The sequence below is a fragment of the Arthroderma uncinatum genome (assembly GCF_011692745.1).
Source record: "Arthroderma uncinatum strain CBS 119779 chromosome Unknown scaffold5, whole genome shotgun sequence".
NCBI classification, from domain to species: domain Eukaryota; kingdom Fungi; phylum Ascomycota; class Eurotiomycetes; order Onygenales; family Arthrodermataceae; genus Arthroderma; species Arthroderma uncinatum.
Window position 1 is genome coordinate 1493310 of NW_022983867.1, and position 13386 is coordinate 1506695.

The following is a 13386-nucleotide window of genomic DNA, read 5'->3' on the forward strand; positions in this document are numbered from 1 at the left end:
ATGAATGCACGTTTCTTGACCGACGAAGAAAAATATCACGCCGTCAAACGCCTCGCCGAAAACAAAACTGGTATCGTCAACAAGAGCTGGAAATGGAACCAGGCAATGGAAGCCATTCTCGACCCAAAGACATGGATTATCTTTCTCTTTAATGTTGCAATTAACATTCCTAACGGAGGTATGTTCTAGTTTCCCCCCTTATGAGACGAACCAATCTAATATCTACACAGGTTTAATCACATTCGGCGGTATCCTTATCAAAGATTTAGGCTTCTCGCCTATCCAGGCATCCCTCTTAAACATGCCCACTGGCGTAATGTCAACCCTTTCGGCGCTTATGTTCTCTAGCCTTGCGGCGAGGTGGGTAAATCGCCGCTGCCTCGTTACCATGCTCGCGTCCGCGGTCCCAATTATCGGGTCTATTATTGTGTATTCTTTGAAAAGTACCAATATACCAGGGCAGATTGTTGGGCTATATTTTGTGAGAGAGTGTCCCATCGGCTTTTCCATACTCGAGACAAATTAACGTATTTTAATAGTTATATACATATTTCGGCCCTTACGTCGTTGGTATGAATCGTCGGTACCCTTGTTTGCATATACTCCTTGCTAACATTTCTCAGGCATCTCTATTGCCCAGGCAAATACAGCCGGTCACACGAAAAAGAACGTCCAATACTCAATCCTATACATAGGCTATGCAGTTGGTATGTCTTGGGCTTTCGCCAGTATAGAAACTAGAGCCCTACTAATCTCTCACTACAGGTAATCTTATCGGACCGCAGACCTTCCGCGAGAGCCAAGCACCCGAATACACAGGCGGATTCATTGCAATGCTCATTTGCTATTGTGCCTGTATATTGCTCATGACGCTATATTGGGCCGTAGCAGCTTGGATGAACAAGAAGGCTGATAGAGCTCGTATCTCCTCTGCGATTTCAAGTGTATACCAGGAAGAGGATCCGGTTGACCAGTTCTTGGATAAGTCGGATTTCAAACAGGCGAATTTCAGATATACTACATAATATCTACATAGGCTGAGCTTTTATTATACTGCTACCAGTGCGTTTGAAACGCCAGGTGACTCCTATTTAAACACACCGGAGCCAGCAAAAAGACCACAATAGACATGAATTATTAAATTTAAATATCCTATCGCTACTATTCGCACACAAGTACACGCAAGGCACTAGATCACGCCGTTGCCCCTGTAAACGAAGAATATAGCGAGGGAAGAGACTGACGAAGACACTGAAACGTTTAACGGTGAATAGTAAAATGCTATACATGGCCAGAGGCGGAAACCAGACTAAGACCGAACATGAAACATGAAACAGAACTGAGTGCCCAGCTAGGACGGGTATGAAGTACGAGAAAAGGTATGCGACGAGGTATGTATTTGCAAAGCCGAATCACCATTTCCATGCTGTTCCATTCCTGATAACAAAAGCCAAAGCCAGGCTTGAGCTCCATCCTTTTCAACGCCGAATAGAAGATGAAGGATGAGGGAAAAATGAAAAAAAAAGAAGGATACATCAAATAAGCTGCACACAGAATATAGAAAACTAATAGAGCATCTTTTAAAGAACGCATAAACTTGTCAGTGAGCATACGCCTTACTTCGCAGCTGTCTTCCCAGAAAGGCCAATTGCCAACTTCTCTCTCTCAACTTTTTCTTTCTCCATCTGTAGTCGGTCAGCCTTGGTAATGCGTGGTTTCCTGGCGCCTCCGCGTCCAGTTCCTGATTTACCGGCAGTGGCTCCATCGCCGTTTGGATGATGCGTAGTGGCGCTGCTGCCCGCGTGTCCGCCACGGCCGCGGGAGGATGTGCCTGAGTTTCCATGAGTTGTGCCGCTTGCTCCACCACGGCGTCCACGGCCGCGTTTAGTGGTTCCATCAGCTCTATAAACGGAGGATAATTAGCACGGTTATATAAATATAGCTTGGGGTAGGAGTGGGTGTAAAGGGGGGCGAATTGCGTACTTCTCAACAGAAACCTTGTCACCTTCCTGAACCAAAAGTCCTGAGTAAACGAAAAATCCATCCTTGCATGCCGCAGCCTGTTCTTCCCAAATCAATTCGCTGTCGTCAACGAATGGGTCGTCGCGATCGTATTCTTCGATCTTGCGCCGACGAGTCTTTTTGCCGTCTGCGTTGACGTTGGGAGCAGCGGGAGGAGCACCAGCGGCAGCGGTTTCGTCAGTTGCTGTGCCGTTCATAGTTGGTGTGTTGGTACCCATGCCAGACATGTTGATGTCACCGTCGCCATCGCTATCGCGATCTGCGTCTAGTGAGAGATCGTCTTCAGCACCGCTTTCTCCTCGGCCAGCACGCTCAGATTTCTCCAGAACGGCGCTGGCAGCGGCTAGTCGTGCACGACGTTCTTTTTGTGCGGCTATACGTGGATGTAGAGCATCAAAACCATACTGTTCCTCAGCCAGTCGGGCGAAGTTTATGACCAAATTCGATTGGCCCTTTAGCGGGATATGTAAGATGATGTTCGGGAGGGATTTGGTGTCTGACGATGAGCTGGTATCAACTCCAAAAAGGGCGTTGGAAAGTAATCCGGAACCGGTGGAAGGGAGGGGGCGGGGAGGCTCTTTGTTGCGGGCGGCTGTGGGTTTGGGAGATTGAGTGCCGGAGGAAGGGTTACCGGCAGACGAAGCGGTGGCCTTCTTGGGGCCGGGTTTCGAGCTGGTTGGTTTGGAATCAACGTCCATTGCGTTTGAGTCTTGGGATCTAGACTGAGTTAAGGGGTGAGCGGTTGGTTTGGAAGAATCTGTGGCGCCATTTGCAGAGAGGTGGGTAGGCGAAGGAGTGGGTTTGTTGTCTGAGGTAGCGGCTACGGGGTGCGGGATGACGACAGTGGGCGTACTATGGACCACGGGAGGATCGATGATGCTGGATATAGCTGGCGAAGCACTGGCACGAAACGGAGTAGCAGCAGTCGGTCGAGGTGGTGGTGTGACAGTATTCGGTGGTGGACTGAAGGACGTGTGAGCTGGTGCCGGTTTCATAGCAGTCATTGCAGGAGTAGAGACAGAGGAGCTGCTCTCAATGGCCGAGCGGATGGGGTCGTAGTTCTGTCCGCTGGAGCGTGGAAGGGAGGCAGGCCGGGCCTGAGGAGGGGCCACCTGCGGAGGGGGCCCATGATGGCTGTTGCTGTTGGAGTTGCTGTTGGGTGGCTGATAGGTGTAAGGGGAGGTGATGGGTGCGCCAGCTTCGTAGGAACCATTTCGCGATGGATAGGACGCCGGAAGAAGGGTTGATGGTGGCGGAGAAAGCTGCGAGACACTTTGCGACGGGAAGGCCTGTGGTGATGGCTGCTGCGCAGAGGATGTCTGCGGGGCATGCTGGCTGAACTGGTGCTGCTGGAGCTGCTGCTGCTGTGGGTGCGCAGTCGGAGTTGAGTTCATGGGGACCATGTCTGTGATCTTTGCCTGTCGCGGCGTTGCAGAAGGTGTTGATGCTGTCGTCGTTGTAGATTCATCAGCTTTATGCTCCAGCTTCGCCTTCTTTCGCGATGCGGCTGTGACGGTGGCATCAGAGCTCTCTGCGGCCTTGACATTGCTGTTGCGCTGTCGCCTGGGCTTCGACTCGCCGTCTTTCCCTCCCGCGGCCTTGTCGCCGGTCGAGTTCTTCTCTTTCTTCGTCTTCGCCTTGTCGTCGTCGTCTTTCCGCTTTCGGACACGCTTCGGCTTGGGAGCTGTGGCGTCTGGCTGACTAAGCATATGGCTGGTGTCTGTATTTGTGGCTGGAGCTTTGCTGTTTCGCCTGTTCTCCTTGCCACTCTTCTTGCCGGCAACGGGCTCGTCAGGCACGGCGGGCTTCTTCTCGTCCATCGTGCTGATGCGTGGGTTCGCGATGGCGGGTGTTCGGGGTCGGGTTCGTTTGAATTGGGCCTGGAGTTGGAATGTCGGGCTCTCGCAGAGAGAAGTCAGAGAGCGACGTCAGAGAGAGAAGTCAGGGAATGAAGTCAGAGAGGAATGGCGAAAACCATTCATCCGGACATCATCGAGCAAGTCTCACGGCGAAGGAGTCAGCTGGATTAATTTATTTATTTTAATCTGGTTGACTCGTTGGCTGGCGGGTACCGAGATAGCCGTCAGATGGACGCGGACGAGAAAGGCGTGACGTGTTGTTGTAGCGAGGATGCCTGGGAAAACAGCTGCGTGTTGTGTGTTTTCGTTGTTCGTTGTTTATCGAGAGCAAAATAAAAAACTGATAGAGGAAGGGGAGATTAGTTTAGGGTGATGGTAGTGGCGTTGGTGCGGGATCGTAGAAAGTGCAGAATGGCGATGAAAAAGAGACTGTGTTGGCGGATGCACAGGAGTTGACGTGGATCAGGATACGGAAAGTTGAGATGGGGATGGTGAAACAAGTACGTTGGTTTTGAAGAAAATTCGAGCTTCAAGTTTGGCGTGGCGTGGCGGATCGATAGCTGCTGATAGCTAGAGGGTAAGGGAAGGGGGACTATAACCTCCGAACCGGGGACGGGAACAAAAAGAGCAGCGAGCAGCAGCAACAGGAGAGAGAGAGAGGGAGAGAGAAGAGGAGGAAGGAAAGGAAGAAGGAGAGAAGAAGGAAAAAGGGAGCAGGAGAGAGAGATTAAAAGAAAGCAGAAGCAGGCGACGGGCAGGCAAGGCTTACGCGAATGATCAATGGATGGAGAAAGGCAAAGCAAAGAATGAACGTGAATGGGGGGACGGGCTAATCGCTAATTACACATCCTCTCCTCAGTCCATCCAGTTCCAGTCCAGGCCAGTTTCAATATTTAACAGTTATCGTATCCAGGCGTATACATCGTACGGAGCAGGCCCCCGGGTAGCGGGCTTACTTACGGAGCCACGGCTGCTGCGTACGGTATCAGCAGGGGCAGCAGCTGACGGACGGCCTTCTCCAGATAGGCGGACGGCCAACAGCAAGTTACATAACTCCGTACACTGGACATGGCAGCAAAGGGGAGCTTGGCGGCCGCAGGAGCAGGAAGTTCGAGCAGGGAGATCGAGAAGCCGAAGACTTGATATGCGTGGAGCAGCGAGGAACTAGTGGCTAGCGCATAACAGGCGCATCCCTGATGACTAAGGAGGCGCCCGTCACCCTTAATATCTAGAGCGTCAAGCCGTTTTATATCGAACGACCAGCATAGTCCTGACATGCTGATAGGCTGACAGACTGGACATCTGGATATCTGGGCATGCTGCTCACTGTGTCGACGTATCCTCTAGTCCACGGTCTATCGGTCCTCTGTCAAAGTATATCCAGTATCCAGTATCCAGTACCCAGTATCCAGTACTTGCGGCAGAGGATCGGTGGATGACGAGTTGATGCATCATATTCACCATCTAGTAACTGTTAGCTTAGGTCATCCTGCTGCCAGCAGCTTCTCCCGCCGAAGCTCGTATATCTTCACTTCCTCTCGCTCACTCCTTCACTTCCTTGACTGCGCTCTAGCTAGGCAGGTCACGAGAACGCAGGTAAGCTCCACCACCACGCGCCTGACTCACCTTGCTGCTCTCGCCCTCACGACTGCCTCGTCGGTCTCCCCGTCGTCCGTGTCTCCTTACATCCTCCAGCCGGGCGTCAGTGTCGATGTCGAGATTCTGATGTCGTTGAATGTTTGTCGTTCGAAGAATAAGGGCCCCCATGTCCCGATTGGGCTTAGCGGCCCGCCTCGTGCATATCCTGCGCTAGTCCCTGTTTAGGCTTAGCGTCTGCAGGTCCGTCCATTCCACGCTAGACCGGATTAGGACTTAGAGTTTTAAGCCTCAGGTCCCGTGCTCGGCCCAGACTGGCGGGACAAACACAATCTTCTCATCATCACAACATCTACATACCACATACACGTCTACATACAGCGTTTACATATACATCTACATACAGCGTCTGCATATACATCTACACACAGCGTCTACATATAGACAATACAGGCGCTGACGGTTGTGGCTGACCGTAGCCTACGTTCGCTTGACCATGGCCTTCCGCGGTGAGAGATTTCACCTTGACCTTTCCGACGATGACGAGCCCGACAATGTAGCAACTACAACTACAGCTACCGCCATGCCATCCCTTGGAAGCTTCGTGAACGATATCCAAGAACGGACGCCCTCGGCACCCACTCCTCCCACGGCGCCGACACCGAAATCGACACCTACCACCACCGGCTTCCCAGCGCACCGAAAACGCACCAAAGTGTCCGCGTTCAGGCGACAGCGTGAGAACGCAGGTGTCGACACTGATGATGACAAGCCTGCGGCAAAGGACAATGTTTCTACTGAAGTAGACGAGAAGAGGGCCATTGACGAAGAAAATAGGAGAAGGCTGGAGGCCATGTCGAAGGCAGAGATCGAAGCTGAACGCGCTGAGCTGAGGGCTGCTTTGCCGACATCTTTGATCGAAAGGCTGCTGAGGAGAGCAAACATCGAGGAAGATCAGCAGGTATCGCAGGGAGCCAAACAGGACGATGTTAAGGAGTTGGAATCGAGTCCCACCGCCTCTCTCAAGGAACCACCGAAGAAATCGGTTTCGTTTGATATCCCAACAAAGCAAGCTACCCTTGAAGAAGTCAAAGACGACGATAAAGAACAAACATACATCCAACCAGACGACCTTCCACCCGCAAACCCACCGTCCGGCCTACATCCTGCCTCCCAACCACCGCCGCCCATCCACTTCCCCCGTCCGCCACCTCGCTCTACACCCATGCCAAACCTCGACCCATCCTCGCCTTCATTCCTCGCCGACCTCCAAACCCACTACTTCCCCGACACCCCTCACTCGTCATCAAGTCTCTCATGGCTACGCCCTTCAGACTCCGACTCTGACCCATCGTCCGCCTACCACCCTTCCAGCACCGCAACGTCCATCGCGCCAGCCTCCATCCGCTTCTCACTTACCGGAACTATCCTTCCACCTCGCACGGCACTCTCCCTACCCCCATCAATGGGCCTACATCATCATGCCGCTGACCCGGAAGCTGCAGGGTATACGGTGCCGGAACTCGCGATTTTATCACGCTCTACCGTACCGGCTCAACGGTGTCTAGCATGGCAGGTGTTGGGCCGTGTGCTCTACCGCCTGGGTAAAGGGGAATGGGGGGATCAAGATAGCCAGTTGGTGAGTGGGTTGTGGAGTGTAGTTGAGAGGGAATCGGTAGTTGCGGGTATGATAGACGAGGCCGGAGGTGATGCCGATATTGATGGCAAGAAAGAGACTTCGGATGATGATAAGCTTACTCCAACCCCGGCCAAGGCTGGAGGTATTGGTCGGCACGCCAGTGCTAGAGCGTGGGCTACGGAAGCAGTTTGGCTTTGGCGGCGAGGAGGGGACGGGACAAGAGGGCTGAGGAGGGAGGCCGGAGCCGTTTAGTGCAGTAATATCTGTACTTCTAAAAATTGCATTTACGACTAACGATATAACGTCCCTCTATAGAAAATAAAAACTGCATGGCGTGGCATGGCGTAATTCTTGCACAATTTTGATATAAAACTATTCCTGCCCTAGGCACATTTATTGAGCAGTATGGAGTCCAGCGGCCGTCCACAGAAATATCAGTTATCGATTAACATAGTTATCCATAGCGTAACAATCCATCGTTTGTTCTCCTAGAGATGAACAACTCGATAGGTATCAAATTTATAAAAAGAGCTGCTAAAAATATATAAAAAAATTCTGTATCCAGCAAATAGGATACTATCTCGTCTCAGTAAATCTTACCAATTTGCTCCCGTTTTCTTGGAAATTTCTCCCATCGTCCTGTAATCGCAGCTCGGCACAATTTTCCAACCCTGCCAAGGTGATACATCATAACGCTGATTGCTCTCTTGGGCCTGCCGGAAGATTTCCTCACACGGATCATGTAGTACAATGCGACGGTCGCAAATACATTGAAGACAATATATGCCCATCCAATGCCGAAGTTTCGCCATCGGTCATTCCAGTAGATTTCGGAACCAGCTAGGAATTGATCGCCGTTGGATAATGGGCAGTACTCGCATTGCGTAGTGCTTGTCGGATTGTAGAGTCTGCCTAGAGCGCCGGCTTGCAAAAATTTCTGAAGATATTGGCCACATGTAGCTCCGCTTGGAGGGTCGAAGATTGCCAACTCATTCTGGGCACACTTGACTTCCCGGTTATGTAGCGTTGTTGCTGCCAATCCGCCCACTGTATACGTGATGGGAGACACCCGCCACATGAACCTCCAGAATCCCGGTAGGGCGTTAGGTTTTTGAAGAACACCGTTGAATGTAACCATTAGACCGAACATGGTAGTTGCGATTCCTCCGGCAGTCTCAGCATCGGGTAAGCCCGCGATTATCATCTGTGCGAACGTGGAAGCGAATATGAAGAACTGGATACAGTATAGTAGAATTATGCCTTGTTGTTCAGAGGATAGATGGGCGCCGAATGTGGGATAGAAGAGAGAGGCCCAGGCGATTATTCCCAAGAGAATCTGATATGGTATCTCCACGATTATGTTTGCAAGCAAGAATACTTTCCAGCTGTATGCACGCGAGGGTCGCTCACGCACTTCAAAGAGATCTCGCTGCGTGACAAACCGTGGCATAATCTACAACCTCTCGTCAGTATCAGAATTATAGAGGCTGCGAAGTGGCTGCCTAGCTTACCTGTTGGACAAGGGAACTAAAAATTGTTGTCAACATGAATATCGAGAACAGGCAGTTTTGAAGGCCTGCCATGGAGCTATTCTGTAGGAAGAAAGAAAAGCCACTATATAAAGTAAGTAAGTTTCAGTGCATTAATTCGATAGAGAGTTACCGGTGGACTTACATGAATAAGGCCGAGGCGAGTCCTAGAAGCAGTTTTCCCCAGACATATGAAGGCGTTCTCCAGTATTGCTGGAACACCCTTGTGGTAACGCAGTAGAGCTGCGAGGTAAATGGCATGGCAAACTCGCCGGGTTCCTTTTCAGACGAGTGCTCAGTACCTTCGTTCCTCTTACCTGTTTCTAATTGTATTCGGTCAAGCTCTCCTTGAACATGGCGACTTTCATCACTCTCTTTCCATACCGTCGGCCAGTCAATCTTTGACTTCCCGCTTGGCCCAGCGCCGACTATATTAAGCATGTACTCTGCCGGATTTTCACTGGGACCACATCGTTCTGCCCCGTGGGCTGCGAAGTAATTCAACAAGGTCTCTGAGTTTTCACCAATATCTCCAAAATAGACCGTCCTTCCTCCTTTAGCTAGGAAGAGCAAACGATCAAACTGTTGGAAAAGGATACCTGAAGGTTGATGGATAGTTGAGAGGACTGCTTGTCCATTATCAGCAAGTTTCCGAAGGAACGTAACAATGGACCAAGAACTCTGCGAATCTAAGCCAGATGTAGGCTCATCCAGGAACAAAAGAAGCTGTGGCTTCGCTGCAAGCTCAACGCCAATCGTTAAAAGTTTGCGTTGTTCAACATTAAGCCCTTCACCCGGATTTCCAACCACGGCTTCACTGAAGTCTTCCATGCTGAGCATCTTAATTACATCCTCGACGTAATCATATTTTTCTTTTCTCGAAATTGATTTGGGTTGGCGTAGGTCTGCCGAAAACCGGAGCGCTTCACGGACGGTTGTTGTCTCTAAGTGGAGATCTTGCTGCTGGACGTATCCTGTCTTTCGTTGGAAGGAGGAGTCGAGAGGCTTCCCATTCACAAACATGTCTCCTGTTATGACGCCGGTAGTAGTTCGTTGTGCTAATGCGTCGAGTAGAGTAGTCTTTCCTGCGCCAGAAACTCCCATCAATGCTGTGAGTGTGCCGGGACGGACCCATCCTGAGATATTGTCAAGAAGTCGGCGAGGTTCTCCTTTGATAGTAATATCATAGGTGACGTTCCTCCAGGTAAAGATATCTTTCTGTGGCGGAATAACTGCTACAGCGCTACCCCCTGGAGCTGTTTCTCCGACTGCGCCATTGTTATTGGGAGGTGTCTGAGCGGGATCGTTGGAGTGAATAATACCACCAGCAGCGGCCTCCTCATCTTTTGTATCCTGGAAATTCTTGGGACGATGTCCCCGACGGAAAACCAGGAATTCAGCAGAGGAGGTACTCGATAGATTCATTTCGGAAACCACCATGTAGACGAAATAAAAAAATAGCAAGAAGCCCAATAGAATCCCTAGGTTGCGCCAAATGTGTGCGTAGCTGTAATCGTAGCTGGATTGTACCCATGCGTCGCCTGAAACTGACATTTCCCCAGGAACAGCGCCAGCAACAGGGCATGCAAAGTTCTTTCCGGTCCCATAAGGGGGGACAGGCGATGCGCATTTGTAGCTGTTACCGTGCACTTCGTTCACAAGCAATGCTTCGTAGGCATATGCAATGGGGTTAATATAAAGGATCCACTTGAACCAAGGATGCCTATAACCGTCGTTAGTTCAATATGTTCAAGTACATTATAGGGAAGATGAGGGGGTGGTTGGATCTAACATGTAAGCAGGCTGGAGCGTAAATCCGGTGTATATAACAAGGGCGAGGATCATAACTCCGGCCAGGGCAAGAGCTTGGGGTACGGTCTTTGTCGCTGCAGCCAGAGTGCGGAATATGGCAGACATCACGAGGACGGTAATAAACGTGAACAGGAAGAAGATGAAGAACTTCGCAGCGGACTTCTGGAGCCCTCCCAGGAAGTATATAATGATATTAAACACTAGGGCGAGGAGGAACTTGATGGGGATATCTGCCACAATGCCGGCTAATGCTTCTGAATATGCATGATAAAATGCAAAATTAACATGTTTGACGACAATTGGGCGTTGAGCATCTATAAAACGTATATTAGCGGGGGTAGCTAGAATTGTAATGTGATATATTCTTACATAGCCTGTTGTTAAAGATTTATTAGCTTCTATAGGCCTGTATTTTGGAGGTGTTTGAACATACCCATTAATTTCAGTAATAGACATTAAAGCGTTGAGGAGGATAGCGAAGAAGATGACGGAGCCCTTTGCAAAGAAACCGTCGGTAGTCTGGGGCGTGTTGAAGAAAATGGAACCGATAATCAAAGCCATCATGATTTGACTAAGATTTTTCGCGATTGTAGATGATTTGTCTCCCCACAGACGCTGGTATGCGCGGACTGTACATAACTTCACTTGCATAGGGACGCTGATTCTGTATGGGGATTTCGACGGCGTGTGCTTCGCTTGTGCTTCACTGTGTGCCTCACGCAGGTCATCAAGATGGCCTTCTTTAGGGGGGTATTCAGCTTCAAATTGATCCATGCCCGCTAGCAATGCTTTGTTATTCGTTGATTGTTTCCAGTATTGTTCAAATTCGGCAGCGGTCCGCGGGACTCTGTTCTCAAACCCTGCTTTGGCTATTCTCTCATTGGGGTTGGTGACAGAGGTCAAGAAATCTCCGGTCGTCTGTCGAGACGGGCAGTGCCATCCCATGTCTTCAAAGTATTGCTTCGCAGCTTTAGTTGGGCCAAAATAAATCTGCCTTCCTTCGTAAAGCACGATCACCTTATCGAAGATATCGTAAATGGCCTGACTGGCTTGGTAGATAGCGAGGCACTGAGTAATGCCACCGACTTGGGAGCCGATCTTTAGAGCCTTTGTAAATTCAAGGGCAGTTGCCGAGTCGAGACCTCTAGTCGAATTGTCCCAGCAGCAAATTGGTGCACCTGATAGTGCAATTTCAGCAACACTAACTCGCTTTCTCTCCCCACCGCTCACGCCACGGACGTAGTCGTCGCCGACTTTTGTATTTTTTGTATGGCTCAAGCCGAACACTGACATCATAACCTGTGCTAGATGTGACGAAAAGTCCTTTCGACTCACACCGAGAACTCTTCTGGAAGGTGTGCGGGCGGCAGCGGCGAATTCGAGGGTTTGTCCAACAGTAAGGTGAGGAAAGTGATGTTCATCTTCTGCGCTATACACAGCTTCGCCGCGAAGCTCCTTTTTGAAAGTGCGCTGGGACACTCCGTTGTAATGAATGACGGACTCCTTTTTCTTCTGAAGCCCATGCAATTCACCACAGATGGCCTTTAAAAAGGTAGAGCAACCACTGCCAGGTCGGCCTAGGACCATTAGAAGCTCTCCTTCACGTATGGCTCCATTGAAGTCGTTGAGTATAACTTTCTCGGGATTCTTGTCCTTCCCGAAGAGCTCTCCAGGGCGAAAGGGAGCAAGGAATGGCGAGATAAATGTATTCTGATATTGCACCGCAGAGCCAGAGCCCGAGACTGTAAGGTTCCGAAACATTACACCAGCCCTGCTATGCTTGATCCCTTCCTTCTCGACGATGTGAAAGAACATGCGGGCCCATTTGTAGAAATCGAATTCGGGTTTTTTAGGATCGAGGATGGGGTCGCCAATCTGGACGCCTGCCAAAGTGTCTCTCCTACTGAGCCGGCCTCCATCCTCTGTTGCAGACGGGGCGTCAGGATGAGAGTCTATCCTAGAGAAGGCAGAGGCAATTCGAACCAATTCCGGACGGGTTTGTGGTGACCACGTCCTAACGGCTTCGTACAAGGCATCCGGCTCATCACCTCCATTGTCCAATTCATACCTATTGTCTTCGCCACCGTTGGCAGGATTGCTGTCGTTACTGCTATGTACATCGACTGAACCACGTTTTATCTCGGTGACAATCTCGCTTTCATATTTCTCAGACAGTCCAATTGGGGGGCCAGAAGGAGGGGGAGGGGGTTGGGAAGCCATCTCAGCTCATTGAACGAATGGAAGGAGGGGCGTAAAAGTGGCCAGTCCCAGAGCTGCTATGATGGCAACTATATACTTGATAGACCAGATACCACAACAATGCTTCAAGGCACGCCGCTAACGTGTAGCTGTTTATTTGAGCCTCGGATCTGGTAAGCCCTTTTCCGGGGCTTCCGATGAATATATATATGCAGGACATGGCAGCCGGGCGATCGAGCAGAGCTCGCCGAGCACACTGGATGTATAACTCATCTAGGCCCAATCCAGGAATCAAGGTTCTCGGATTTTTCTGGCCCGGCCTTGGTCGACGGAGAGTTCGAGCCTGGAAGATCTACGCCCAGAGCTGTCCACATATCGGCGGTGGTGAAGTGCATCCGGCTTGCATTCACGCCCGTCGATTGGCCGGATAGACACCTTCGACATGGGCTGCTCGGCCGGGCCCTGTCGCGCCGACTCTATGGAGCAAGATGACGTTAAGGTGCAGAGATTTGAGCCGGCATGAATCCAGGGCGACCTTTAGGCCCATCGGAGCAAATAGCGTCCGAATTTCCTTCTGCTGTGCACTTGGCAGGCTGTCTGGAGCTGCTGTTCGTCCGAGGCTCGATGCTCCATATATTCAGCAGTTTCAGCTCAGAAGCTCATGTGAAGGACGTAAGGACGTCGCTGTCGGAGTAACGGATAAGAGGACTGCTTTGGAGGAGGAACAATG

General features: G+C 50.6%; 3 protein-coding genes across 3 annotated transcripts; 2 read left to right on the forward strand and 1 right to left on the reverse strand.

Annotated features, from left to right (window-relative positions):
• Positions 1–1025, forward strand: GIQ15_06841 (uncharacterized protein; the record flags this gene model as incomplete). Its single annotated transcript, XM_033554258.1, has 5 exons — positions 1–178; positions 231–481; positions 540–570; positions 624–707; positions 766–1025. The coding sequence occupies 5 exons, from the start codon at positions 1–3 to the stop codon at positions 1023–1025; spliced, it is 804 nt and encodes a 267-aa protein (XP_033403773.1).
• A 591-nt stretch (positions 1026–1616) lies between these two features.
• Positions 1617–3842, reverse strand: GIQ15_06842 (uncharacterized protein; the record flags this gene model as incomplete). Its single annotated transcript, XM_033554259.1, has 2 exons — positions 1617–1902; positions 1984–3842. The coding sequence occupies 2 exons, from the start codon at positions 3840–3842 to the stop codon at positions 1617–1619; spliced, it is 2145 nt and encodes a 714-aa protein (XP_033403774.1).
• A 2131-nt stretch (positions 3843–5973) lies between these two features.
• GIQ15_06843 (uncharacterized protein) lies at positions 5974–7368 on the forward strand (the record flags this gene model as incomplete). The annotated part of the gene is made up of 1 exon (XM_033554260.1): positions 5974–7368. One exon carries the CDS (start codon positions 5974–5976, stop codon positions 7366–7368), a length of 1395 nt encoding a protein of 464 aa, XP_033403775.1.
• Between the last annotated feature and the right edge of the window lie 6018 nt (positions 7369–13386).